The sequence below is a fragment of the Haliotis cracherodii genome, unplaced genomic scaffold (assembly GCF_022045235.1).
Source record: "Haliotis cracherodii isolate W230 unplaced genomic scaffold, xgHalCrac1.p SCAF_14, whole genome shotgun sequence".
Classification (NCBI taxonomy): Eukaryota; Metazoa; Mollusca; class Gastropoda; order Lepetellida; family Haliotidae; genus Haliotis; species Haliotis cracherodii.
The window spans coordinates 5,204,751-5,232,635 of NW_027266269.1; the positions used below are offsets into that span (position 1 = coordinate 5,204,751).

The following is a 27,885-nucleotide window of genomic DNA, read 5'->3' on the forward strand; positions in this document are numbered from 1 at the left end:
CAGGAATAAGGCTGTCTTCAGTGTTGGTAACGGGTTGGGAAGCGCTCACTCTGACCTCATCTCGCACGTCGTTTCATAAGTGTCAGGTCGAGGCCTTAATTATTTGTGTTACGTGTGAGGTTAGGTAAGGTGAAATGGGGTTTAACGTCGCGTCCAAGATTATTGCACTTATATAGCAACGTGAGTGTGTTTGTGTGACTGCTTGTACTAGTCCGGACTGATGCAGATTTATAGTGCTAGCTCACTGAGATACCATGCCACAGTTTAACATGAATACCCCACTCAGACACAGTATACTGCCTCCGAGCCGACCAGTCCTTGTTTTAGCCCCTTAATGCCGAGCGCCAGACAGGGTAACAACAAGTAACATCTTTTAACGTCTTTTGGTATGACGCGGTAGGGGATCAAACCCCGGACCTTCCGCTCTCCGGGCGGATGCTCTACCACTAGACCACGGCGGCGGTCAGTATACAGTATACTGACTCCAAACCGACGCTCTACCACTAGACCATGGCGGCGGTCAGTATACAGTATACTGACTCCAAACCGACGCTCTACTACTAGGCCACGGAGGCGGTTCGTGGGGAGGAACCTTATAGGCTGGTCACACTGTATATGATATCTTGTTGACATAAGTTGTTATAGCCTGCAAGTATTACCATATTTCAACTAAAGTGTAATATTTCGTTTGAATATAATGACTTATCATTCACTAAATTGTACGAAGTTCCAAATAACTGTTTCAAAGTATATATATTTCTTATTCTTTGACCGCTTCTACGTCTGAACGTTTTCTAATGATTTTAACTAAAGTAATAATTGAATTTGACATAACGCCTTTTAAGTACCTTTTCCTGAATTGAAAATACACATTGAAACATAACTGTGCGGGATAATATGTAGTATTCTGTTACACTTCCATCTGACTATTTATCATACAATTAGCCTCCCTGCTTCTAGTGAGTGAGTGAGTTTGGTTTAACGCCTCTTTTAGCAATATTCCAGCAATATCACGGCATGGGACACCCGAAATAGGCTTCACACATTGTACCCATGTTTGGAATCGAACCCGGGTCTTCGGCGTGACTAGCGAACACTTTAACCACTAGGCTACCCGACCGCCCCTCCCTGCTTCTATAATTGCAAGCAATATCAGAGATGAACGGTCAAACAAAGATAGGTTGTGACAGCCAGTAATATATTGAGTTGCAGTTTACAGAATTTTGTTTACGTATTTGTTGGTTATATTTGACCACAAAACGGAAAGTAATATCTACGTGTGGCTTTTTCCTCAACATTCACTTTTCTTATAAGTTTGACTTCATGCAACAGTCGCGTTGTCTGGGATCATCTACGCGCTGTAAACAATCCGCGGGTTGAGTGAGCGTAGAATGGCAAGATGAAAAAATCTACCGGTAGAATTCATTGCTTCCACTCTGCCCAAGTTCTAAACTCATTTTGGCCCCGCCCCTGAGGCCATGGAATACTTCCAACCAAATATGGTTGATGTCCATCTCTTACTTCCAGAGAAAAAGTGGTTTTAAGCAACATAGCCAAATTACCATTTTTAGCCCCGCCTCTCAGTCCCTCGGGGGTCTGCCCCTCCATCTGTACAATTTTGAATCCCCACCACCTAGGGATGGTTCCAACCAAATATGGTTGATATCTATTTCCTAGTTCCACAGAAGAAGTCACTCAAAGCATTATAGCCAAATTACCATTTTTGGCCCCGCCACTCAGCCCCTTGTGGGTCAGCCCCACCATGTACAATTTTGAATCCTCAACTCAGGATAATGCTCCAACCAAATTTCGTTAATTTCCAATCAGTGGTTCAGAAGAAGAAGTCATTTGAATAAATTGTTGAGTTGACATATGGACGACGGACAGACCATGGACGGACGGACGCCACGGTAAGGCATAAGCTCACCTTGGTCCTTCGGACCTGGTGAGCTAATAATCATTTCAAGGAGGTTTCTGGAATAATAAGGTTTCACTGGAGTGAGTGGGTGAGTGAGTGAGTTTTTCCTCGTTTTAAACAGTATTCCAGTTATACACAGCGTGTCAGCTTGATGTGGGAGGAAAGCCCGAAGTGATGCAGGTCTCGGATGTTTACCACTTCGGTGAAACCCACGAGCACGGGTATGGTGCTGACAAACCTAGAAACATAATTGGGGCGAACCGGGATTCGAACCCACAATCAAAGGTTTCTGGCGTGCCCAAGGGTCGCAACTCTGCACAGCAAATTGCGGCGCCTTAGACGACAGGGCCACCCGTGCCCCGATAATAAGATGAAGATTGTCAGTAAGGAAATAAGGACGTAAGAAGCGTCAGACGTTTACCACTTCGGTGAGACCCATTAGAACGAGTATGGAACTGACAAACCTAGAAACATAATCGGGGCGAAACCGGGATTTGAATCCACAATTATAGGTTTCTAGCGTGCCCAAGGGATGTAAAAAATTGCAGTGCCCTAGAGTACCATGCCCCCATGCCCCTGTGTCGCTGTGCCCCTGTGTCCATGTCACTGTGCCCTTGTTGCTGTGCCCGTGTTGCTGTGCCCGTGTTGCTGTGCCACTTGTCGCTGTGCACCTGTCACTGTGCACCTGTGCCCCTGTGTCGCTGTGCCTATGTCGCTGTGCCCCTGTGTCTCTGTGCCCCTGTACTGTCCCTGTGTTGTTGTGTCCCTGTCCCAGTGTCGCTGTGCCCCCGTGTCGCTGTGCCCCTGTGTATCTGTTTCGCTGTGCCCCTATGTCGCTATGCCCCTGTCGCTGTGCCCCTGTACTGTCCCTGTCCCCGTGTCCCTGTGCCCCTGTGTATCTGTTTCCCTGTGCCCCTGTGTATCTGTTTCCCTGTGCCCCTGTGTATCTGTTTCCCTGTGCCCCTGTGTCGCTGTGCCCCTGTGTATCTGTGTATCTGTGTATCTGTGTCCCTGTGTATCTGTTTTGCTGTGCCCCTGTGTATCTGAAGCCCCTGTGTCGCTGTGTCCCTGTGTATCTGTGCCCCTGTGTATCTGTTTCCCTATGTCGCTGTGCCCCTGTGTATCTGTGTCCCTGTGTATCTGTGTCCCCGTGTATCTGTGTCCCTGTGTATCTGTGTCCCTGTGTATCTGTGTCCCTCTGTATCTGTGTATCTGTGTGCCTGTGTATCTGTGTCCTTGTGTATCTGTGCCCCTGTGTATCTGTGTCCCTGTGTATCTGTGTCCCTCTGTATCTGTGTATCTGTGTCCTTGTGTATCTGTGTCCCTCTGTATCTGTGTCCCTCTGTATCTGTGTATCTGTGTCCCTGTGTATCTGTGTCCCTCTGTATCTGTGTATCTGTGTCCCTGTGTATCTGTGTCCCTGTGTATCTGTGTCCCTGTGTATCTGTGTCCCTCTGTATCTGTGTATCTGTGTCCTTGTGTATCTGTGTCCTTGTGTATCTGTGCCCCTGTGTATCTGTGTCCCTGTGTCCCTCTGTATCTGTGTATCTGTGCCCCTGTGTATCTGTGCCCCTGTGTATCTGTGCCCCTGTGTATCTGTGTCCCTCTGTATCTGTGTATCTGTGCCCCTGTGTATCTGTGTATCTGTGCCCCTGTGTATCTGTTCCCCTGTGTATCTGTGTCCTTGTGTATCTGTGTATCTGTGTCCTTGTGTATCTGTGTCCTTGTGTATCTGTGTATCTGTGTCCCTGTGTATCTGTGTCCTTGTGTATCTGTGTCCTTGTGTATCTGTGTCCCTCTGTATCTGTGTCCCTCTGTATCTGTGTCCTGTGCCCCCGTGTCCCTGTGTATCTGTGCCCCTGTGTCCCTGTGTATCTGTGCCCCTGTGTATCTGTGTCCTTGTGTATCTGTGCCCCTGTGTATATGTGTCCTTGTGTATCTGTGTCCCTGTGTATATGTGTCCTTGTGTATCTGTGCCCCTGTGTATCTGTGTCCTTGTGTATCTGTGTCCCTGTGTATCTGTGTCCCTGTGTATCTGTGTCCTTGTGTATCTGTGTCCCTGTGTATCTGTGCCCCTGTGTATCTGTGTCCCTGTGTATCTGTGCCCCTGTGTATCTGTGTCCCTGTGTATCTGTGTCCCTGTGTATCTGTGTCCTTGTGTATCTGTGCCCCTGTGTATATGTGTCCTTGTGTATCTGTGTCCCTGTGTATCTGTGTCCTTGTGTATCTGTGCCCCTGTGTATCTGTGTCCTTGTGTATCTGTGTCCCTGTGTATCTGTGTCCCTGTGTATCTGTGTCCTTGTGTATCTGTGTCCCTGTGTATCTGTGCCCCTGTGTATCTGTGTCCCTGTGTATCTGTGCCCCTGTGTATCTGTGCCCCTGTGTATCTGTGCCCCTGTGTCCCTGTGTACATGTGCCCCTGTGTATCTGTGCCCCTGTGTATCTGTGTCCCTGTGTATCTGTGCCCCTGTGTATCTGTGTCCCTGTGTATCTGTGTCCCTGTGTATCTGTGTATCTGTGTCCCTGTGTATCTGTGTCCCTGTGTATCTGTGCCCCTGTGTATCTGTGTCCCTCTGTATCTGTGCCCCTGTATATCTGTGTCCCTGTGTATCTGTGCCCCTGTGTATCTGTGCCCCTGTGTATCTGTGTCCCTGTGTATCTGTGCCCCTGTGTATCTGTGCCCCTGTGTATCTGTGCCCCTGTGTATCTGTGCCCCTGTGTATCTGTGCCCCTGTGTATCTGTGTCCCTGTGTATCTGTGTCCCTGTGTATCTGTGTCCCTGTGTATCTGTGTCCCTCTGTATCTGTGTATCTGTGTCCCTGTGTATCTGTGCCCCTGTGTATCTGTGTCCCTGTGTATCTGTGTCCCTGTGTATCTGTGTCCCTGTGTATCTGTGTCCCTGTGTATCTGTGTCCCTGTGCCCCTGTGTATCTGTGTCCCTGTGTATCTGTGTCCCTGTGTATCTGTGCCCCTGTGTATCTGTGTCCCTGTGTATCTGTGCCCCTGTGTATCTGTGTCCCTGTGTATCTGTGTCCCTGTGTATCTGTGTCCCTGTGCCCCTGTGTATCTGTGTCCCTGTGTATCTGTGCCCCTGTGTATCTGTGTCCCTGTGTATCTGTGCCCCTGTGTCCCTGTGTATCTGTGCCCCTGTGCCCCTGTGTATCTGTGTCCCTGTGTATCTGTGCCCCTGTGTATCTGTGTCCCTGTGTATCTGTGTCCCTGTGTATCTGTGCCCCTGTGTATCTGTGTCCCTGTGTATCTGTGCCCCTGTGTATCTGTGTCCCTGTGTATCTGTGTCCCTGTGTATCTGTGCCCCTGTGTATCTGTGTCCCTGTGTATCTGTGCCCCTGTGTCCCTGTGTATCTGTGTCCCTGTGTATCTGTGTCCCTGTGTATCTGTGTCCCTGTGTATCTGTGTCCCTCTGTATCTGTGTCCCTGTGTATCTGTGCCCCTGTGTATCTGTGTCCCTGTGTATCTGTGCCCCTGTGTATCTGTGTCCCTGTGTATCTGTGTCCCTGTGTATCTGTGTCCCTGTGTATCTGTGTCCCTGTGTATCTGTGCCCCTGTGTATCTGTGTCCCTGTGTATCTGTGTCCCTGTGTATCTGTGTCCCTGTGTATCTGTGTCCCTGTGTATCTGTGTCCCTGTGTATCTGTGTCCCTGTGTATCTGTGCCCCTGTGTATCTGTGCCCCTGTGTATCTGTGTCCCTGTGTATCTGTGTCCCTGTGTATCTGTGTCCCTGTGTATCTGTGTCCCTGTGTATCTGTTTCGCTGTGCCCCTGTTTCGCTGTGCCCCTGTGCCCCTGTGCCCGTGACTTCACTGGCATAGAGAACAATATGCATAATCTCACTGACTGAAGTTTATTTCATACAATAGATCACTCATTACATGGCTCACAGTTCTGACTCTGGTATATCATCTAGATATATAAAACGCATACATATATTTACAGTAAATAGTATATACATTGTCAAAAGACAAATATCACACAAAATATCACAGACAAATATAAAATAGCTTCATGAAAATACTTCACTTTTGAATTTGGGCTGGACTGGTTTGTGTTTGTTGTTGTTTAACGCTGCACTTGGCAATATTTCAGCCATTTGATGTCAGACCAGACAATCCAGTGATGAATATTGTGAGTAACAATCCACGTCGTTGGGGGACAATGACACCCAATCGACCAGCTCACCGAGCCCAAACTACTTGGTACCCTCTTACGACCAGCATAGTTTTCTGGGGACCTCCAACTCAGAATTGTATTATAGTGGGGGACCGAACACGGACATGTCACCACCACAAAAAATATTTGATTTTTTATAGGGGATTATTTTTTTATTATTGTTTTATGGATCAAACACTGCATGAACATCATTTCAGTCGTATCCCTTCATGTCAGGGTACCCGACATTTGATGAAACCCATGAGCTGACAAACCAAGAATCAGAATCAGTCATCGGATCCTGGTATGCCTAAGGGATGTAACTCCACACAGAGCCCTGCATCAACTGGGCTATGCACCTCCTTGTATTGCAAAGTGAGTATGGTTTTACGCCGCTTTTAGCAATATTGCAGCAATATCACCGCGGGGCTTCACACATTGTACCCACGTCAGGAATCGAACCCAGGTCTTCAACGTGACGAGTGAACGCTTTAACCACTAGGCTACCCGACCAGCCTGTATTGCAAAGAGACGATCCACCTATACAATACTGTATACCCATGTGTGTCTCATGGGCTTCACACATTGTACCCACGTCTGGAATCGAACCCCAGTCTTCGGCGTGACGAGCGAACGCTTTAACCACTGGGCTACCCGACCGCCCCTAAAATATTGAGGGATGAAGCTGTTGAACCCTGTTATTTTAGCAAGGCAGCTTAAAAAGCTTGTACACATTCCTTATCAATATAGTAGAAGATATCCAGTATTCTGTTTTCTAACCGAGAAGACACCCAGGTATGACAAAAAACACAGTGAGTGATTGTACGGTTTTACGCCGCTTTTAGCAATATTCCAGCAATATCACAGCTGGGGACACCAGAAATAGGCTTCACACATTGTACCCATGTCGGGAACCGAACCCGGGTCTTCGGCGTGACGAGAGAACGCTTTAACTACAAGGCTATGCAACCGCCCCTTGAAAAACACAGGCTGACATGTTGAACCTAGGTGGGGCACAGCATGCTCGATACCTGGTGATAAACCGCAGTTAATACAACATCTTCAGGAGGACTTCTGTGACTGTGGTCAAGCTTCAGTCGTGGACGCTGACACTGACCGAACTCTTCCGTGTCTGCAGGGGTTTTAACCTTTGACCTTTACTCTTCCGCGGTGATTGCTTGGCCATCTGACCCATGCCGACTCCGATTGTCTGGAAGTTGGTGCGCAGAACCCTGTGGTTGACCTGGAAAGGGTAAGGTGAGCTACAGTAACTAAACTCAACTAAACACAACTAAACACAACCACAATTAAGTGAGTGAGTGAGTTTGGTTTTAAGCCGCTTTTAGCAATATTACAGCAATATCAATGCGGGGGACACCTGAAATGGGCTTCACACATTGTACCCATGTCGGGATTCGAACCCAGGTCTTCGGAGTGACAAGTGAACGCTTTAACCACTAGGCTACCCGACCGCCCCTAACCACAACTGGGATTGTGCCTCCAATTTCATTTATATAATAGTCCTTATTTCCTTACTGACAATCTTCATCTTATTATCGGGGCACGGGTGGCCCAGTTGTCTAAGGCGCCGCAATTTGCTGTGCAGAGTTGCGACCCTTGGGCACACCAGAAACCTATGATTGTGGGTTCGAATCCCGGTTCGCCCCAATTATGTTTCTAGGTTTGTCAGGACCATACCCGTGCTCGTGGGTTTCACCGAAGTGGTAAACATCCGAGACCTGCATCACTTCGGACTTTCCTCCCACATTAAGCTGACACGCCGTGACATAACTGTAATAATGTTAAATGCAGCGTTAAACCCAACTCACTCACTCACTCATCTTATTATCAAATTAAGATTTAGAATCTCCTACTAGGTGTTTCGTTCTGCTGGACCAAACTATGTTTTCTTTGTCCCAGTAAGATTTAAACCGAAATGAATCAAATTCAAAGTAGGTTAACGAAGAAAGAGAACACCCCTTCTTGTCAGTCAAAATACTGTAAATCGTGAAATTAATGCGTCTCCAAAAGAATGCGACAACTGGCCCCTAGCCAAAAATGCGACTCAATATGAATGCGACCCCCCTCCTCTCAAGCATCAGTTGATGATCAGTTCTTTGTGGCGGGGTATAAGGGATTCATTCTCCCGCTCAGAAATGTATTTCCCTCCCAGGCGGTATACATAGATCACTTGAACCAATCGGTCTCATCGCTCTGACTTTGAGGTATGATAAAACAATGTACTGTTCTTATTTTTTAACCAAATCCATGCAAAAATCTTGTTCTTACCCAGCGACATCTTCTGTGGAAGCCAGATTTGGATGATATTTTTTTAATACCGTATTCGACATAATAAGCGCCCCACTCGAATAAGCGCCCACGGCGATATTTGCAAATATATTGGTTAGTGAACAATCCCAATTAGCACCCCTTCCGATTGATCAATGTACACAAGACCTATTTATTCATGTATAATACGTGTGTTATATGCATTCTTAATCATGGGAAATTAGATTCTGGAAAAATACATCTGTCATATATAAACATTTCAGGCTGTCAGCATAAACCACGAAATTTACAATCTTTCAACTCAGGTTTTTTTTCTCCAAAATATTATTCTAATAAGAGCCTCCTATTTCAAATTTTGAGAGCGCCCTGGGCGCTTATTACGTCAAATACAGTGACACAAATTCATTGACCCTACAGTTTCTGTTAACTGAATGATTTACAGAAGATGGTCACCTGGGATGGGTTTCTCCGCATCTCGTGGAAGCGTTTCTCATAGTCCAGGATGTACCGTGGAAACAGAGACTTCTCATCGTAGGCAGTCTTCAGCGCTGAAACAACAACACATGGGTGAGATGCTGTTTTGTTTGTTTGTTTGTTTGTTGCTTAACGCAGCACTCAGCAATATCCTAGCTATTTGACGGCAGTCTGTAAATAATCGAGTCAATCCAGTTATTGACATCATGAGCATCAATCCACGCAATTGGGTTGGTTGGTTTGTTGTTTAACGCTGCACTCAGCAATATTCCAGCTATATGACGGCGGTCTGTAAATAATCGAGTCTGGACCAGACAATCCAGTGATTAATATCATGATCATCGATCCACGCAATTGGGATCGATGGCATGCATCAATCAAGTCAGCGAGCCTGACCACCTGATCCCGTTAGTCGCCTCTAAAACAAGCATAGTCGCCTTTTACGGCAAGCATGGGTTACTGAAGACCTATTCTAGCCGGATCTTCACGGGTTCACTTCTTACGGCAAGCATGGGTTGCTGAAGACCTATTCTACCCCGGATCTTCACGGATGCTGGAATCAGCTCTGAGGCTAACTTTTGTTTGTTGTTTGTTGTTTGTTGTTTTAAATTACAGTCAGCCACGTTCCAGCTGCCTGCAAAACATCAAGTCTGGACCAGGCAAACAAGTGGTTGATATTATGAGCATTTATTATCATTATTCCAACTATATCACAGCTGCCTGTAATTGAGTCTTGATTTGAAAAACCAGTGATTGATATTATGAGCAACGATCCATGCTGTTGTGATGACACGCAGTCAACCAAATCACAGATCCTGAATTCCAATCCATTTTATTGTCTCTTGCAGCAAACAATCGAGAGCCTAAACCCAGACACTTCTTTGAGGGTGTGTGTGTCTGGATGTGTGTGTGTTTGAGTGTGTGTTTGTGTGTGTGGATGTGGGTGGATCGGTGTGTGGATTAGTGTGTGTGCGTGTGTGGATGGGTGAGGGGATTGGTGGGTGGATCGGTTTGTAGTGTGTGGATGTGTGTGCGTGTGTGCATGCGTGTGTGTGTGGATGTGTGTGTGGATGGGTGTGTGGTGTGTGGATGTGTGTGCGTGCGTGTGTGGATGGTTGGGTGTGTGTGTGTTTGTGTGAGTGGATGTGTGTGGATGGGTGTGTGGTGTGTGGATTAGTGTGTGTGCGTGTGTGGATGGTTGGGTGTGTGGATGGGTGAGGGGATTGGTGGGTGGATCGGTTTGTAGTGTGTGGATGTGTGTGCGTGTGTGCATGCGTGTGTGTGTGGATGGGTGTGTGGTGTGTGGTTGGGTGTGTGGATGTGTGTGCGTGCGTGTGTGGATGGTTGGGTGTGTGTGTGTTTGTGTGTGTGGATGTGTGTGGATCGGTGTGTGGTGTGTGGATTAGTGTGTGTGTGTGTGTGGATGGTTGGGTGTGTTGATGGGTGAGGGGATTAGTGGGTGGATCGGTGTGTAGTGTGTGGATGTGTGTGCGTGTGTGCATGCGTGTGTGTGTGGATGTGTGTGTGGATCGGTGTGTGGATGTGTGAGCGTGCATGTGCAGATGGTTGGGTGTGTGCATGGGTGGGTGATTTGATGGGTGAGTGTGTAAGTGGCATGTGGGAGGGGTGGATAGCTGCTGATGTGGGAAAGGTGGGTTGGTGGCTGGCTTGTGGGGCGTGTGATTGTCATGTTGAGGGGGGACGGGGTGTGTGTCAGATGACGCTCCAAATGCACTAAGACAGGCTGGCACACATCAGCCCAGACAGATTCTTGATTTATTTAACACAAAACTCATTAAGGCAGAAATCAAATTTGCTCCAATTAAGAACCGTCAGTGCCTCATAAACGTGGAGGCAGCTAATCAAGTCTGAGATTAGGCATTACACACGCCGATCACGCAGCATGCACACAGGCATGAGGACAGACCAGACACTTCTATTAGCGGAAAGACATGAAGAACTCATTACCAGATCAGCATGTACAGAATCTACACAGACACACCAAGAACGAGGTTACCACTGACACAACAGCAACACAGCTGCAGTCCAACAGCAACACAACCATGATATAACCACAACACAACTGCAACAGCAACACAGCTGCTGTCCAACAGCAACATAACCATGACATATCCACAACACAACTGCAACACAGCTGCTGTCCAACAGCAACACAACCATGACATAACCACAACACAACTGCAACAGCAACACAGCTGCAGTCCAACAGCAACACCACCATGACATAACCACAGCACAACTGCAACAGCAACACAGCTGCAGTCCAACACAACCATGACATAACCACAACACAACTGCAACAGCAACACAGCTGCAGTCCAACAGCAACATAACAGTGACATAACCACAACACAACTGTAACAGCAACACAGCTGCAGTCCAACAGCAACACAGCTATGACATAACCACAACACAACTGTAACAGCAACACAGCTGCTGCCCAACAGCAACATAACAGTGACATAACCACAACACAACTGTAACAGCAACACAGCTGCAGTCCAACAGCAACACTACCATGACATAACCACAACACAACTGCAACAGCAACACAGCTGCAGTCCAACAGCAACACAGCTATGACATAACCACAACACAACTGTAACAGCAACACAGCTGCAGTCCAACAGCAACACAGCTATGACATAACCACAACACAACTGTAACAGCAACACAGCTGCTGTCCAACAGCAACACCACCATGACATAACCACAACACAACTGCAACAGCAACACAGCTGCAGTCCAACAGCAACACTACCATGACATAACCACAACACAACTGTAACAGCAACACAGCTGCTGTCCAACAGCAACACCACCATGACATAACCACAACACAACAGCAACACAGCTGCAGTCCAACAGCAACACCACCATGACATAACCACAGCACAACTGTAACAGCAACACAGCTGCTGTCCAACAGCAACACCACCATGACATAACCACAACACAACAGCAACACAGCTGCAGTCCAACAGCAACACCACCATGACATAACCACAGCACAACTGCAACAGCAACACAGCTGCAGTCCAACAGCAACACTACCATGACATAACCACAACACAACTGTAACAGCAACACAGCTGCAGTCCAACACAACCATGACATAACCACAACACAACTGCAACAGCAACACAGCTGCAGTCCAACAGCAACACAACCATGATATAACCACAACACAACTGCAACAGCAACACAGCTGCAGTCCAACAGCAACACAACCATGATATAACCACAACACAACTGCAACAGCAACACAGCTGCAGTCCAACAGCAACACAACCATGATATAACCACAACACAACTGCAACAGCAACACAGCTGCAGTCCAACAGCAACACCACCATGACATAACCACAACACAACTGTAACAGCAACACAGCACCGACACAAACACAACAGCAACACAGCTGCAGTCCATGCAACAGCAACACAACAGCAACACCGGAGAACTCCACCGGCTCCCTGTTTCAGCTCGCATTGAAAACAAGAAAATTCTCAATGCATACAAATGTTTGCCCCGAAATATCTCACTGAACTCTTACCACTCTACTCTCCACAGAGAACTCTCCGATCTCAACTATTTTTTATTCCCAAAATCAGAACATCCACTTTTGGCAAAAGAACCTCCTATTCCGCAGCGATTCTATGGTACTCCCTACCAAATAATGTGAAATTATCTCCTTCAATCCCTGCTCTTTGAGCCCACTTCAAAACCCACTTTTTTAACAAACACTGTCAATTCTAAGTTTGGTGCCCTGTATGCGCTAATTATTAATTATTCTACAATGAATTTGGAATTTACTCGATTCTGATTGGTCAATCAGAGGCTATTAAATCACAATAAACCCCCTCTGATTGAAACAGCTGGTTTGACGGCCGCATCACCGCGGAAGCTTATATTCGTAGAATAGTACTATTTTCAGTCATTGTCGGTAGGCATATTTAAATAATTATATCTACAATTACAGGTTACAAAATGCACAGATGCGGTTACTACAATATTCAAAGAATGTGTGGCAATACATTTCGTGCAGAAAAACACGACAGAAATCAACAAAGGGAATGTATTTACGTTTTGGAGACAACAGAGAGCTTGGAATTTTGGCGCTTTTCTATATACGACTGTGACGTCATCTTTTGCGTCACAATGAGCGATATGACGTCATAATAGTTCGGTTCCAAATTCAATTTAGCGGGGTTAAATCTACAGGTAACCTAGCTCTACATTGAAAACACAGTATGTTTATCTCCTAATTAATACAAGCATTAACAAGGGCAAAAGTGAGCGTGGCTCACTAATACCCCCGACCCGCCTAGTGTGTCAGTAGTTTCAAATTAAATAATGGAAAGGGTTAGGGTTTGGAAAATTCATAAAAAAAATGGAAATTTAATAAAAACAATTTTTTTCTTTTGACTGCACCCCTCCATATGACACAGATTATATGTACTAAGTTTGAGATGAATCCACTGAAAAGTTTAAGAGAGTTCGCGGGGACAAAGTTTTCGGACGGACGGATTGACAGACGGACAGACGGTCGGGGGTATAATAACGCCATGTGTTACTTCACCCACATACCGTCTGCGACTTCTGCCACTAGTCCAAAGCCAGAGTCAAGTATATTTCTATTTGGTCCAGTAAACTCAGCTAATAATCACTCCATAGAATAAGAGTGACTGAGTGAGTGAGTGTGGTTTTACACCGCTTTTAGCAATATTCCAGCAATATCACGGCGGGGCACAAGAAATGGGCTTCACACATTGTACCCATGTCGAGAATCGAACCCGGGTCTTCAGCGTGACGGGCGAACGCTTTAACCACCAGACTACCCGACCGCTCTCATAGAATAAGTCTAGAATCAACAGGAAAAAGATGTTAAGGGCTTTGTTTGGGCTAGCAGTCTTGAATGTTTTTGGCCCAGACTGCACATGTTGGTCTACTAGACAAGTAGCAGGACCAGTAGACAGTGTTCGAGATTCTGGGTGAACTGGGGTCACTGGGGTCACTGAGGTCTCCTAAGGTTTTGGAGGTGAGGTGAGGTGAGGTGAGGTGAGGTGTAATTGGGTTTCACGTCGCGTCAAAAATTATTGCACTTATATAGCGACGTATGTACGTGTGTGTGTGTGTGTGTGTGTGTGTGGCTGCTTGTACTAGTCCGGACTGATGCCAATTTATAGTGCTCGTTCACTGAGATACCATGCCGCAGTTTAACATGCATACCCCACTCAGACACAGTATACTGACTCCGAGCCGACCAGTCCTTGTTTTAGCGCCTTAATGCCGAGGGCCAGACAGGGTAACAACAAGTACCATTTTTTAACATTTTTTGTTATGACGCGGCCTGGGATCAAACCCCTGACCTTCCGCTATACGGGCGGACGCTCTACCACTAGACCACGGAGGCGGTCTAAGTGAGTGAGTGAATATGGTTTTACGCCTCTTTTCCAGCAATATCACGGTGGAGTACACCAGAAATGGGCTTCACACATTGTACCCATGTCATGAATCGAACCTGGGTCTTCGGCGTGACGAGCGAATGCTTTAACCACTAGGCTACCCGTTTTGGAATCTAGTCTACTTACTGTCAGCTAACTCTGGGAGTTTGGGAATAAGGTCGGAGCTGCCAGGCCTCTCCTGGAAGTACTTCTCAGCATCAGGTTTGACCAGTGGGCGAACGTCATCCAACTCCTTCGTCTCCAAGGCCTGCACACAGAGAGTGGGAGAGTGAGTGAGTGAGTTGAATGGGTGAATGGGTGAGTGAGTGAGTGAGTGAGTGAGTGAGTGAGTGAGTGAGTGAGTGAGTGAGATAGATTTGGTTGGTTTGTTATTTAACGCCGCACTCAGCAATATTCCAGCTATATGACGGCGGTCTGTAAATAATCAAGTCTGGACCAGACAATCCTGTATTTGACATCATGAGCATCGATCCACACAATTGGAATACGATGACATGCCTCAAACAAGTCAGCGAGCCTGACCACCCGATCCCGTTAGTCGCCTCTTACAACAAGCATAGTCGCCTTTTACGGCAAGCATGGGTTGCTGAAGACCTATTCTACCCCGGATCTTCACGGGTTGGATGAAGTCATGAGCATTGTACACAACATGCAGTGAACCAAATCACGGAGCAAGGGGACGTTTTGTATCCCAGTATCATCGAACGAATAAAGTTATTCAGAGCTCCAGATGAGCTGCGTATCTGTAAAATAATAATAATCTGTAAAATAATCCAAGCGTATCAAATACGCAACGAACATTACAGATACGCTACAAAAATAAAACTTGTGCGTATCATCAAAATATTGTGAAGTAACCCTGCGTATTCGATTAGCGAATCAGCAACTTATTTTGAAATTATAAACGGGCATTCCGTCAACCTTGCCAAACTCCACGATGATAGTTACATCATGATCATTTGCCATCACACTTTCTTGTGGAAGTATCGTGGTATTTTTGAGTCCTATAAAGCTCTCGAACCCACACGACACCAGTTTGCAGGGACTAGATGAATAGTGTTTTTAAATATTTAACTTAAATACCCACATGTGTAAAAACTAGAGGGTAACAGAAATTTGAATACCTAGATAGAATTACTGATACCCAAAGATTTTGAAATGCAAGAGTAAAATACCAACAATACCAAAAGCTTATCTGGAGCTCTGTCTATTGTTTTCTAATCACCTACCAATCCAAATTAAACTTTTAAGATGATAAGAAAAATCCGGTACAAAAAATGCATTTTGTTAAAAAAATTTACCTACCTACCTACCAACTTTTTCACTTACAAAATCTGTAAATCAAATAAAACATGTCTTGCCTAATCTGCCCAATCATAGAACTTGAATGTAATCAAGAGTGAGTGAGTGAGTGAGTGAGTGAGTGAGTGAGTGAGTGAGTGAGTGAGTATGGTTTTACGCCACTTTTAGCAATATCCCAGCAATATCACGGCAGGGGACACCAGAAATGGGCTTCACACATTGTACCCATGTGGGGAATCGAACCCAGGTCTTCGGCCTGACGAGCGAACGCTTAAACCACTAGGCTACCCGACCGCCCGAATATAATCATGATCTATTAGTTCTGCCAGGCTTGATTGGATTTTAACGTGATCGCACAATACCAGCTGTGTCACGAGCTGTGAGCTACAGAAATTAATGTTGTCAGGTTTTATTGATGATGCATTAGGGATAAAAAAATGTCTGATCCAATTTCCTATGGCTATTGTGACCTTTTTTCAGGGAAGATGTTTTTTGTGATGGGTGCCAACACCTGCTGTCAACACTGAATAAAAAATAGATTTTGCTTTTTGAACACATTTCATATGAATATGGAAAATTATTACCGTATTCGATGTAATAAGCGCCCAGGGTGCTCTCAAAATTAGAAATAGGGGCTCTTATTAGAATATCATTTTGGTGAAAAAAATGGTGAGTTGAAAGGTCGTAAATGTTGTGGTTTTTGCTGACAGCCTGAAATGTTTACATACGTTTCCATATGACAGATATATTTTTCCAGAATTAACTGCTGATAATTAAGGGTGCATATAACACACGAGTGTGCATTATAAGCAAATATATAAGTGTTGTGTACATTGATCAATCGGAAAGGGGGCTAATCATGCTAATTGGGATTGTGCACTAGCCTCTTTAAGCAAATATCGCAGCGGGCGCTTATTAGAGCGGGGCGCTTATTACGTCGAATGCGGTATAATTATTATTATTATCATTATTATTATTATTTACAGATTAAAATAAGAAATGAAGCAAAGAGGGTCTGGGTGATCCTGGCACAGTCTGGTGAGGCTCATCATCAGCTCTGGGCCCTTGCCCCCTTGTCCAGATTTGTTCCTTGAAATTAAATTTCATGAATATAAGTTGAAATTTTAAGAAATTAACTTTAAATTATTTTTTTTTAAAAACCAAAAAAACCAAAATGGCCCCAAAGAGCTTCCGTATATCTGTGAAGCATGGGTTAAAAAAAGATCAACAATACATTTTTTCAGGGATTGTTTGACAATCCTGCCTGCCCCCTGTGTGTGTAATTCACCAGTAAGCATGACTGACACTAGTCTGTCTTGCAAACCCTGATACAAATATATATCAAATACAGCCCATGCAAGTCTATTAATGTTTGGCAAGTCTAGATCACTGCAGTATCTGAAAATGAAGAGAGTCACTGGGCTCCTATTTATTATATTTTTATCAAGATAACTGAACAACTGTTTTTTTCTGTACGATATGTTCATTTCAGAGACAAGATGTTAGTCTAGACTGACACGACAACATGAGACTGAGCTGACTCAGCAAAATGACACAGATGCATGTCAAATGCAGTGGTGCACAAACTCTCACATTACAACACAGCACAGCACAAGGCCTGCGGCCTCATGAATATCCCGGTTAAAATACTAGGTCTTCAGCAACCCATGCTTGCCGTAAAAGGCGACTTTGCTTGTCGTAAAAGGCGACTAACGGGATGACTTGGTTGATGTTTGTCATCGCATCCCAATTGCGTGGATCGATGCTCAAGATGTCAATCACTTGATTGTTTGGTCAGGACTTGATTATTTACAGACCGCCGTCATATAACTAGAATATTGCTGAGAGAGGTGTTAAACAAACAAACAAACAAACAAACAAACAAACAAAAACTCAATGCCTGCCTCCAGTGCTAAACCAAATTGTGAGGTTAGCATGTACTCCCACCCCCACCCTACACACACACACAGACACACACAGACACACACAGACACACACAGAGACACACACACACACACACACACACACACACACACACACACACACACACACACACACACACACACACACACACACACACACACACACACACAAACACACACAACGAGAAAAACCCACAATATGTTCTGCAAAATCAACCTCAAAATTATTCAAGCCCCAATTTTATATTTTATTTCAATATGCCAACACTGAATTGTCAATAACAGATGTAGTCTCCAAACAATGCACTTTATTCACCTATTAAATGATAAAAGTCTTCTCTAACAGTCGGGTAGCCTAGTGGTTAAAGCGTTAGCTCGTCACGTCGAAGACCCGGGTTCGATTCCCGACATGTACAGTGTGTGAAGCCCATTTCTGGTGTCCCCCGCCGTGATATTGCTGGAATATTGCTAAAAGCGGCGTAAAACCATACTCACTCACTCACTTATTTCTGTAAAGACAATCATCTCCAAAGAAAATAATTGGCACATTTTTCTGTAAAACAAACCAAAAAATCATCCAAGTACATAATTTTATATTTGTTTATATTGCAATATATCAAAACTGAATTAAAAATAAAACAATAATTCACCTTAAAACAAAGAATGTTGATGTTTCTGTCTATTTCAACGTATCTAAAATTGATTGTCAGTGAAAATTCTTAAACAAAATAATAAAATGGCCCTTGTCTTGCTGATACTAAACAACTCTGAAGTTTTATATCAACATACATCACCGACTTCCAAATTTCCAAAAGTGCATTCACTAAATAAATCAACATTGATATTTTTCTTCTCTTTAACCAATATCAACAACTTGCATGCAATTTTTGTCTGTACGACAAAATCGAGGTGAAATCTTCATTTAAACAAACATTTCAAACGACTTCCTCAAGCCATGTCAACAGACGATGTGTTGTCACTGGCCGGGATAAACACTGCACTATATCCATGTTCTGGCCTGAAGCGGAATAAGAAGGGCCCTGAATCTGTATGAAGTTGGAAGTGCTCCTCAGCCTCCACTTTAATGTGTGTTGTTGGATTGCAGGAAGCTGGACCAGTCCATTATGGCAATGAGGGGTGGGTGGGTTGTATTTCAGTTCAGAGAATGAACTAGTGTGATTTATAGAATCAAGCTGTTAATTTGAATGTGACAAAAGACAGCTGATATTTTACACAATATTTTGTAAAAAACAAACCAGAAAAATATATTTAACCGTATTCGACGTAATAAGCACCCCCCTCTAATAAGCGCCCACGGCGATATTTGCTAATATATTGGCTAGTGAACGAACCCAATTAGCACCCCTTCCGATTCATCAATGTACACAAGACGTATTTATTCGCGTATAATACGCACTTGTGTGATATATGCACCCTTAATTAAGGGCAAATAAATTCTGGAAAAATATATCTGTCGTATATAAATATGACTGAAATATTGCCGACGTGACGTTAATTCTTAACTCACTCACTCACTCACTGTCGTGTATAAACATTTCAGGCTGTCAGGCTTTATCTTTTAACTCTGTTTTTTTCACCAAAATAATATTCTAATAAGAGCCCCCTATTTCTAATTTTGAGAGCGCCCTGGGCGCTTATTACGTCAAATACGGTAAAACATTATTTTTATGACACTCAGGACAGAATATTTGGATATCTATCGATGAACATTCTGGAAAAATTTGCTTACAGTAATTAAATTCTGATTCTGTCATATATTGTTGAGATAGTGGTAAAAGCAGCTGAAACCACACTCACTCACTCAAGGCTGGATTAAATAATGCCTCCATAAATTAACCTCACTCAAGTTTGATAGGGGCGGTCTGGTAGCCTAGTGGTTAAAGCGTTCGCTCGTCATGCCAAAGACCCTGGTTCAATTCCCACATGGGTACAATGTGTGAAGCCTATTTCTGGTGTCCCCCGCTGTGATATTGCTGGAATATTGCTAAAAGCGGCGTAAAACCACACTCGCTCACTCAGTCACTCTTATTCTATGGAGTGATTATTAGCTGAGTTTACTGGACCAAATAGAAATATACTTGACTCAAGTTTGGGGGGCACGGGTGGCCCAGTCGTCTAAGGCGCCGCGATTCGCTGTGCAAAGTTGCGTCCCTTGGGCACGCCAGAAACCTATGATTCTGGGTTCAAAACCCGGTTCATCCCGATTATGTTTCTAGGTTTGTCAGCACCATACCCGTGCTCGTGGGTTTCACCGAAGTGGTAAACGTCTGAGACCTGCATCACTTCGGGCTTTCCTCCCACATTAAGCTGACACGCTATGATATAACTGGAATACTGTTAAAAGCGGCGTTAAACCCAACTCACTCATCGAACCCGGGTCGTCGGTGTGACGAGCAAACGCTTTGACCACTAGGCTACCCCACCACCCCTACAAGACTCAGAAAACAGAATAGTTGACCTCATTTGTAGTCATCTTCCCGAGGCAAGAGAGTTAACTGACTTTAAAAGTCCAGTTTCCACCCTTGCCGAACTAGGCTGGAATTCCTGGGCTCGATCGTAGCGCCACCAGTGGCTATTACGAGTTATGTCCTTTCTATGCCTCTCCTATTGACCAATAAGATTCCACCTCTCGTATCACTAGCATTTGCTTAAACAAAACGGTGGCGCCCAGTCAAGACGATCTGATTGATAATCAAGATCTATATTGTGATCAAACGAGTCTTACATCGCGAAGTACATCAAATCACGTGAGCACCTTGATTAAAAACATGAAAAGATATAGAAAATATCTGTTGACAACGAGTTAGCGGTGCACATGCTTTGCAAATCCTGCAGTTGACCGAACTATGCATGACACTTTATGAACCGGATTTCGATTTCGGTGCACAATTTTGATTGGACTATGCATAGACTCGTTAGTCCAGCCAAAATGTAACTCCATAATACCAGCCTAGATTGGCAAAGGTGGAAACTGTACTTTATAATCAGTTAACTCTCTTGCCTCGGGAAGATGATTTGTAGTAGGCAGACGGAGCTGCAACAATCTACAGTAAAAAAAAAGATCTCTGTGTCAAGAATTACATCACAGGAATTAGTGACGTAGTATGGTAATTAAGACATAGAGGTATTGAGTGTGTTCAAAGATCGCTGTTGTGTGGACAAGTAAAGGTCAGACACAAAATTGAATTATTTCAACATGCTGGGTGCATGTAGACACTCCGTATTCGACGTAATAAGCGCCCAGGGCGCTCTCAAAATTAGAAATAGGGGGCTCTTATTAGAATATTATTTTGGTAAAAAAAACAGAGTTGAAAGATAAGTTCGTGGTTTATTCTGACAGATTTATGGAGAATACATCAGATTGTGACAATATTAATATTGATATTTCATAGAAGTATCTGCAATGGTTATTAAAAATATTATACTTGGATACCAACTACAGGTTTAAAATCAATTCATATTTTCACAAGGCTGTAAAAATGATCTGCTACAGAATTGCCATCTACCTCATGGTAAAACTGGTTGTCCACAAGGAAATGTCACTGGTCCTTCCTGAACTGTACTGGTCTCAGACTATTAGGAATTACCGTTTTCGACGTAATAAGCGCCAAGGGTGCTCTCAAAATTAGAAATAGGGGGCTCTTATTAGAATATTATTTTGGTGAAAAAAACAGAGTTGAAAGATAAAGTTTGTGGTTTATGCTGACAGCACATTAACAAAACAGGTCCAGGCTAGTGGTAATTTCATATCCGTGGGCGTATACAAGCTGCCACACACGCATGGACGTCACTATGTAAGTGCAATAAAACGACCGCGACTTTAAACCCCATTCCACCTCACCCACCAACTTGAATCCAATGAAGTTTTCATCTTTCATCTTCCTCCCATCCATTACTGCTGGTCCATTTAATAAATAAAAAATAAATCTATTATCTATAATCTATAAATATGGCAATTATTTCCCCCCAACACATTAAATTTCTGAAAGATCCACATGTCAAGTGAACAATTTCAATTTTTTTGTAAACCTGAAATAAAATACAGTAAATCTTGAAATTAACGCGATCGTGAATTAAATGTAAAAAATGCGACGGGTCTTTGCTCGCATTGATTAACTTCGTATTAATGAGATAATAATTTGTTTTTTTAATTTATTTATTTAATTTATTTATGTCTCTAAATGACCATCAATGATAAGATGGCCTAACTGCACACTTTGGATGCGGAAATACCAACTTGAATGTCCACACAAACACAGCCTATTGAGTGGCAGTTGTAACAAGTATATAACCATGTCATTCAAAGAATAGGAATTACACAATGGGCATCCGGTGAGTTATCACTGCTGGGGTCAAGAGTTCTACCCACTCGTGTCAAGCTTGTTGACACCTTCTCCGCATACCAATCAGTGACCTGTTGTTGGTTCAATTAACAGTTTAACTTCCTTAATGCCAGTCAACAGACTAAACATATAAACTGTGTGTTGTTTTTAGGAAAACACTGTTTATTGTTTTTACGGGAAAGTGCTCTCCACTGTTTGATGGAAGTTGATCAAGGTAAGGATATGTATCATTCCACTGGGGATGGTGGGGATTGGGGGGGGGGGGGGGGTAGGCGTAGTAGTAGTTGCATTGATATTGAGTCACATTTTTAGACAGGGGTCTGTAGTCGTATTAATTTGGAGATGCATTAATTTCCCGATTTACAGTAATTTTTTTTCATCATTTTTTTAACCCAGGTCCCCATTCCCTGAAGATCCGGGGTAGGATAGGTCTTCAGCAACCCATGCTTGTCGTAAAAGGCAACTATGCTTGTCGTAAGAGGCAACTAATGGGATCGGGTGGTCAGGCTCGCTGACTTGGTTGATGTATGTCATCGATCACAATTGCATGGATCGATGCTCATGATGTCAATCACTGGATTGTCTGGTCCAGACTTCATTATTTACAGACCGCCGTCATATAGCTGGAATATTGCTGAGTGCAGCATTAAACAACAAACAAACAAACAAAACAGAGTATCAAAAGGTCGTGGAGAGCATCACACAGATGTCGTCAACAGTTTGTTTAAAATTATGAATGATAATTAAAACACTTCTCACCAGCATCATTGAAACATCTGTGCACCATTTCACCAATCAATAACCAGGAAACATTTTACCATTACAATGCTGCAATTATCACGGAACAAATCTGTTTCGCAAAAGCACTTAACAGAGGCCGTCAACAACGAAAAAAATCCATAACGATTCTTCTTAAAAACCCATTCACAAAAAGAGAGATACAAAATTGATTTCCCGCTGAAAGGAAATTCAGTATCTCCTGAATATCTTGTGAGGAGTGCTCGTAATTAGGACCAACGAGAAACTTAAAGGCCACCTGGTCCCCCTGGACAATAATGGACTGGTCCAGACTATGCCCCTGTCTGTGACAGAAGATGCGGAGAGGAACTGCTTCAGTTCATCGGTCAGTCTGGATATAGCAGTCACAGATCACACATCCTGGCACACGGAACTATTTCTGGCTGGATTCAATATGGACCTCAATCGGCAGTGTTCTCTTCCCTCCAAGACAGTTAGCCAAAGTGCATGGTAAGTCCTGATGTTGTCTCGTTATAGCGCTGCCAGTGGTAGAGAGTTCCTGCTGTATAACGAGGGGAGGAATCCTTGTTTTGGCTGGACCTGGAGTGTGAGGTTTGTGGAGGTATGAGGAAAAATCACGAAACAAATGTCAGAGTTAGCGTGTTAGCCTGGCGGTTTGGTGTTATAACGAGGACGTCCCCACAATTTGTGTGTATTGGCAAGGGCAGAACCCAGGTCAAAGGCTGCTTTTCCAAGAACCACATGAAACAGAACATGTTCCGTCTCTGTGGGTCCAGGTCGAACATTCTCCAGCAGCGATATTCAACAGGAATCCATTCACATTTCACCATTTTTAAACTGTGCCAAACGTGCAGCCAGCAAGCTAGGCATGGCGCCGGACAAAGCTAATCACATTTGCAGGCAATAAACACAGAATCTGTTCTCAGGGGGGCAGAGAAATAACCACATAATAGTTGACCAGCTACTTCGTCCTCCATGAGTGTGGAATATCGGCATCTCATTTCAATTTAGCTCTCAAAACAGGGATAAAATAGCTGTGTTTGTTTAACGCCGCACTCGGCAATATTCCAGCTATATGATAATGGTCTGTGAATAATCGAGCCTCAGACAAACCAGTGATTGATATTATGAGCAACAATCCAAGATGTCAGGGTACGTTGACACAATCAACCTGAGCCTGACCACCTGGGTACAAAACAACCTTGGCTCTAGAACTGTCGTAAGTCTATGTTAAGGTACGGGTGTTACGATCACCTTAGCGCTAAGATCGCTTTGATCAACAGCACCCTGATCCAATTAGTCGCCTCTTATGACTAGCATATCTTGGTGGGCAGTCTTCCCAAAAAAGAGTGAGTGAGTGAGTTTGGTTTTACGCCACTTTTAGCAATATTCCAGCAATATCACGGTGGGGGACCCCAGAAATGGTCTTCACACATTGTACCTATGTCGGGAATCGAACCCGAGTCTTCGGCGTGACGAGCGAACGCTTTAACCACTAGGCTACCACCCCTTCCCCAAAAAGAAAAGCCCAAGGGAGTTATATGGCAATGTAGACGAGTCTACAGGACTAGGTTATGTTTGTTTGTTTGTTGTTTAACGCTGCACTCAGCAATATTCCAGCTCTGATAGCAGTTTGTAAATAATCCAATCTGGACCAGACAATCCAGTGACTAATATCATGAGCATCAATCCACGCAATTGGGATACCAAGACATGCATCAACCAAGTCAGCGAGCCTGGCCACCCGATCCTGTCTCCTTTTATGGCAAGTTGCTGGCGACCTATGCTACCCCGGACAAACAAACAAACAAACAAACAAACAAACAAACACCTGTATCGTAAAATTGAATAGAAAGAATAAAGTTCAAATTCATGTCAATTTGGTCTACAAGTGGGTGACTCTCTCTGCTCTCCTTCTATGGCAGACTAACCCTGTTTGACTTCTAGTGCTGTACTAGTGATGGTAGACTAGCATTTAGTCTCTGAAATCTTATGTTACACAATATCATTCTTGACATTAAAAAATAAATAAATTCCCTATGCTGATTGTGGAATAGAGCTCGCTTGAGCTGGCTAGACTTGCTTTTGTATGCATTTCTAGATTATTTTTATACCCATGACAAAATGTCGGGGGTATATAGTTATACCAAGGTTCCATTCGTCCGTCCAAAAACGTTGTCCGTGCGATTTCTCTTAAACTATTCAGGGGATTCATCTGAAACTTAGTACATATAATCTGTGTCATATGGAGGGGTGCAGTCAAAAGAAAAAAAATGTTTTTATTAATTTTCCATTTTTTATGAATTTTTCAAACCCTAACGTTCGTCCGAAAACTTTGTCCGCGCGATTTCTCTTAAACTATTCAGTGGATTCATCTCAAACTTAGTACATATAATCTGTGTCATATGGAGGGGTGCAGTCAAAAGAAAAAAAATGTTTTTATTAATTTTCCATATTTTTATGAATTTTTCAAACCCTAACCTATCCTAGCTATTTAATTTGTAACTACTGACACACTAGGCGGGTCGGACTAACCCTGTTTGACTTCTAGTGCTGTACTAGTGATGGGTGACTCTCTGCTATCCTTCTATGGCAGACTAACCCTGTTTGACTTCTAGTGCTGTACTAGTGATGGGTGACTCTCTGCTATCCTTCTATGGCAGACTAACCCTGTTTGACTTCTAGTGCTGTACTAGTGATGGGTGCCTCTCTCTGCTATCCTATGGCAGACTAACCCTGTTTGACTTCTAGTGCTGTACTAGTGAAGACCTGCCTCAACTATCTGTCAGCTGGTATGTACCACAGCCCTGGCCATGGCAGAGTTATGGGGGTAATGAAGGGGGAACGTTGGCTGACCCCAGGATTGTGCAACACATGTTTCATTATCCTTGTTGATGACATAGCAAGGCAGCTCACCTCGGTCTCAACTGCATGTAAGTAATATGACAGCAATATCTCAACAACCTGGCTAGTAACTCAGCATGTCTATCTCAGAAATCCTGATAAATATCTCCGCAACTCTCTCTCTCTCTCTTAACAATATCACAGCAACCCTCTTTCTCTCTCTCTCAGAACAATATCACAGCAACCCTAGCTCTCTCTCTCTCTCAGAACAACATCACAGCAACCCTTTTTCTCCTACTCTCTGAACAATATCACAGCAACCCTCTCTCTCAGAACAATATTACAGCAACCCTCTCTCTTTCTCTCTCTCTCAGAACAATATCACAGCAACCCTCTCCCTCTCTCTCAGAACAATATCACAGCAACCCTCTCTCTCTGAACAATATCACAGCAACCCTCTCTCTCTCAGAACAATATCACAGCAACCCTCTCCCTCTCTCTCTCTCTCTGAACAACATCACAGCAACCCTCTCTCTCTGAACAATATCACAGCAACCCTCTCTCTCAGAACAATATTACAGCAACCCTCTCTCTTTCTCTCTCTCTCAGAACAATATCACAGCAACCCTCTCCCTCTCTCTCAGAACAATATCACAGCAACCCTCTCTCTCTGAACAATATCACAGCAACCCTCTCTCTCAGAACAATATCACAGCAACCCTCTCCCTCTCTCTCTCTCAGAACAATATCACAGCAACCCTCTCTCTCTCTCTCTCTCTGAACAACATCACAGCAACCCTCTCTCTCTGAACAATATTACAGCAACCCTCTCTCTTTCTCTCTCTCTCAGAACAACATCACAGCAACCCTCTCTCTCTGAACAATATCACAGCAACCCTCTCTCTCTCAGAACAATATCACAGCAACCCTCTCTCTCTCTCAGAACAATATCACAGCAACCCTCTCTCTCTCTCTCTCTCTGAACAACATCACAGCAACCCTCTCTCTCTCTCTCTGAACAATATCACAGCAACCCTCTATCTCTCAGAACAATATCACAGCAACCCTCTCTCTCTCTCTCTCTCAGAACAATATCACAGCAACCCTCTCTCTCTCTCTCTGAACAATATCACAGCAACCCTCTATCTCTCAGAACAATATCACAGCCACCCTCTCTCTCTCAGAACAATATCACAGCAACCCTCTCTCTCTCTCTCTCTCAGAACAATATCACAGCAACCCTCTCTCTCTGAACAATATTACAGCAACCCTCTCTCTCTGAACAATATCACAGCAACCCTCTCTCTTTCTCTCTCTCTCAGAACAATATCACAGCAACCCTCTCTCTTTTTCTCTCTCTCAGAACAATATCACAGCAACCCTTTCTCTCTCTCAGAACAATATCACAGCAACCTTCTCTCTCTCAGAACAATATCACAGCAACCCCCACTCTCTCTCTCTCAGAACAATATCACAGCAACCCCCCCTCTCTCTCAGAACAATATCACAGCAACCCCCTCTTTCTCTCAGAACAATATCTCAGAACAATACCTCAGGAATATCTTCATCATGTTTCAACCACCCTGTTCAGTACAAAAAGCAGTGTTAGATGTCCACAGCTGAACCAACATCAATATCCATGATTCCTTGGGACTGACCCCAATCACAAATTCCATTTTTGCATTTTGGCAAATTTGACATGAACTTAAACCTTAGAGCGTTTAATCATCCAAGCATCAAAGCCATCTACTACAATACAAAATCTGTTAGTGATGCCCCATCTACAAATAGCCCGTTATCATCAGAGGGTTTGGTTCAAGTGCACAGCAGGATAGGGGAATAAATAACTCTTAATTGACATGTTCAGCTCGTGCTGTAACATCAGAGTGCAACATGAAGGGCAGTAAGCTTTACCCAAGGAACAAAGGCACTAAATGGACTTTGTCGGTGATGATGATGAAGGCATCAAAACTGAGACCTCAAAAATGAGGGGTTAATGTATCCTATGCTGAAGGGTTAACATCAAATATGCTCTTGGTAACAAGTGACCCCACTGCCTCTTGGTGGTGTGATGGGGGAATTTGTCACTGGCCTTGGGCCATATTGATCTCACAGATCCCGCATGTCTAACATCAAGCTGGCTGTAAGGCTTTCATGTCGCCGGATGTCCTACAACTGGGGCAGTTGGTCGTCCTTGTAATATAATAGTGCAGTCAGTGCCAAAAGAATTTCAGCTTACCGGTCTGAATTGGCTCTTTACATAATTTTCAGTCTATTTTAGTGTCATTATATTCACTGTTACAAAGTGAACTTACCATTATATTAGACCCTGGTTTGGGACTATTGATTAAGGTCACAGA

General features: G+C 43.9%; 1 protein-coding gene across 1 annotated transcript in view; it reads right to left on the reverse strand.

Moving 5' to 3' along the window:
- Positions 1–6,668: 6,668 nt before the first annotated feature.
- The window catches only part of LOC139460978 (cilia- and flagella-associated protein 337-like), a 129,181-nt gene continuing 107,964 nt past the window's right edge, over positions 6,669–27,885 (reverse strand). The window contains exons 27-29 of the mRNA XM_071242439.1: positions 14,461–14,581; positions 8,827–8,921; positions 6,669–7,327 (exon numbers count right to left, since the gene is read on the reverse strand). Coding sequence (XP_071098540.1) covers positions 7,178–7,327; positions 8,827–8,921; positions 14,461–14,581 — 366 coding nt within the window. The 3' untranslated portion in view covers positions 6,669–7,177. The remainder of the gene's footprint in view (positions 7,328–8,826; positions 8,922–14,460; positions 14,582–27,885) is intronic.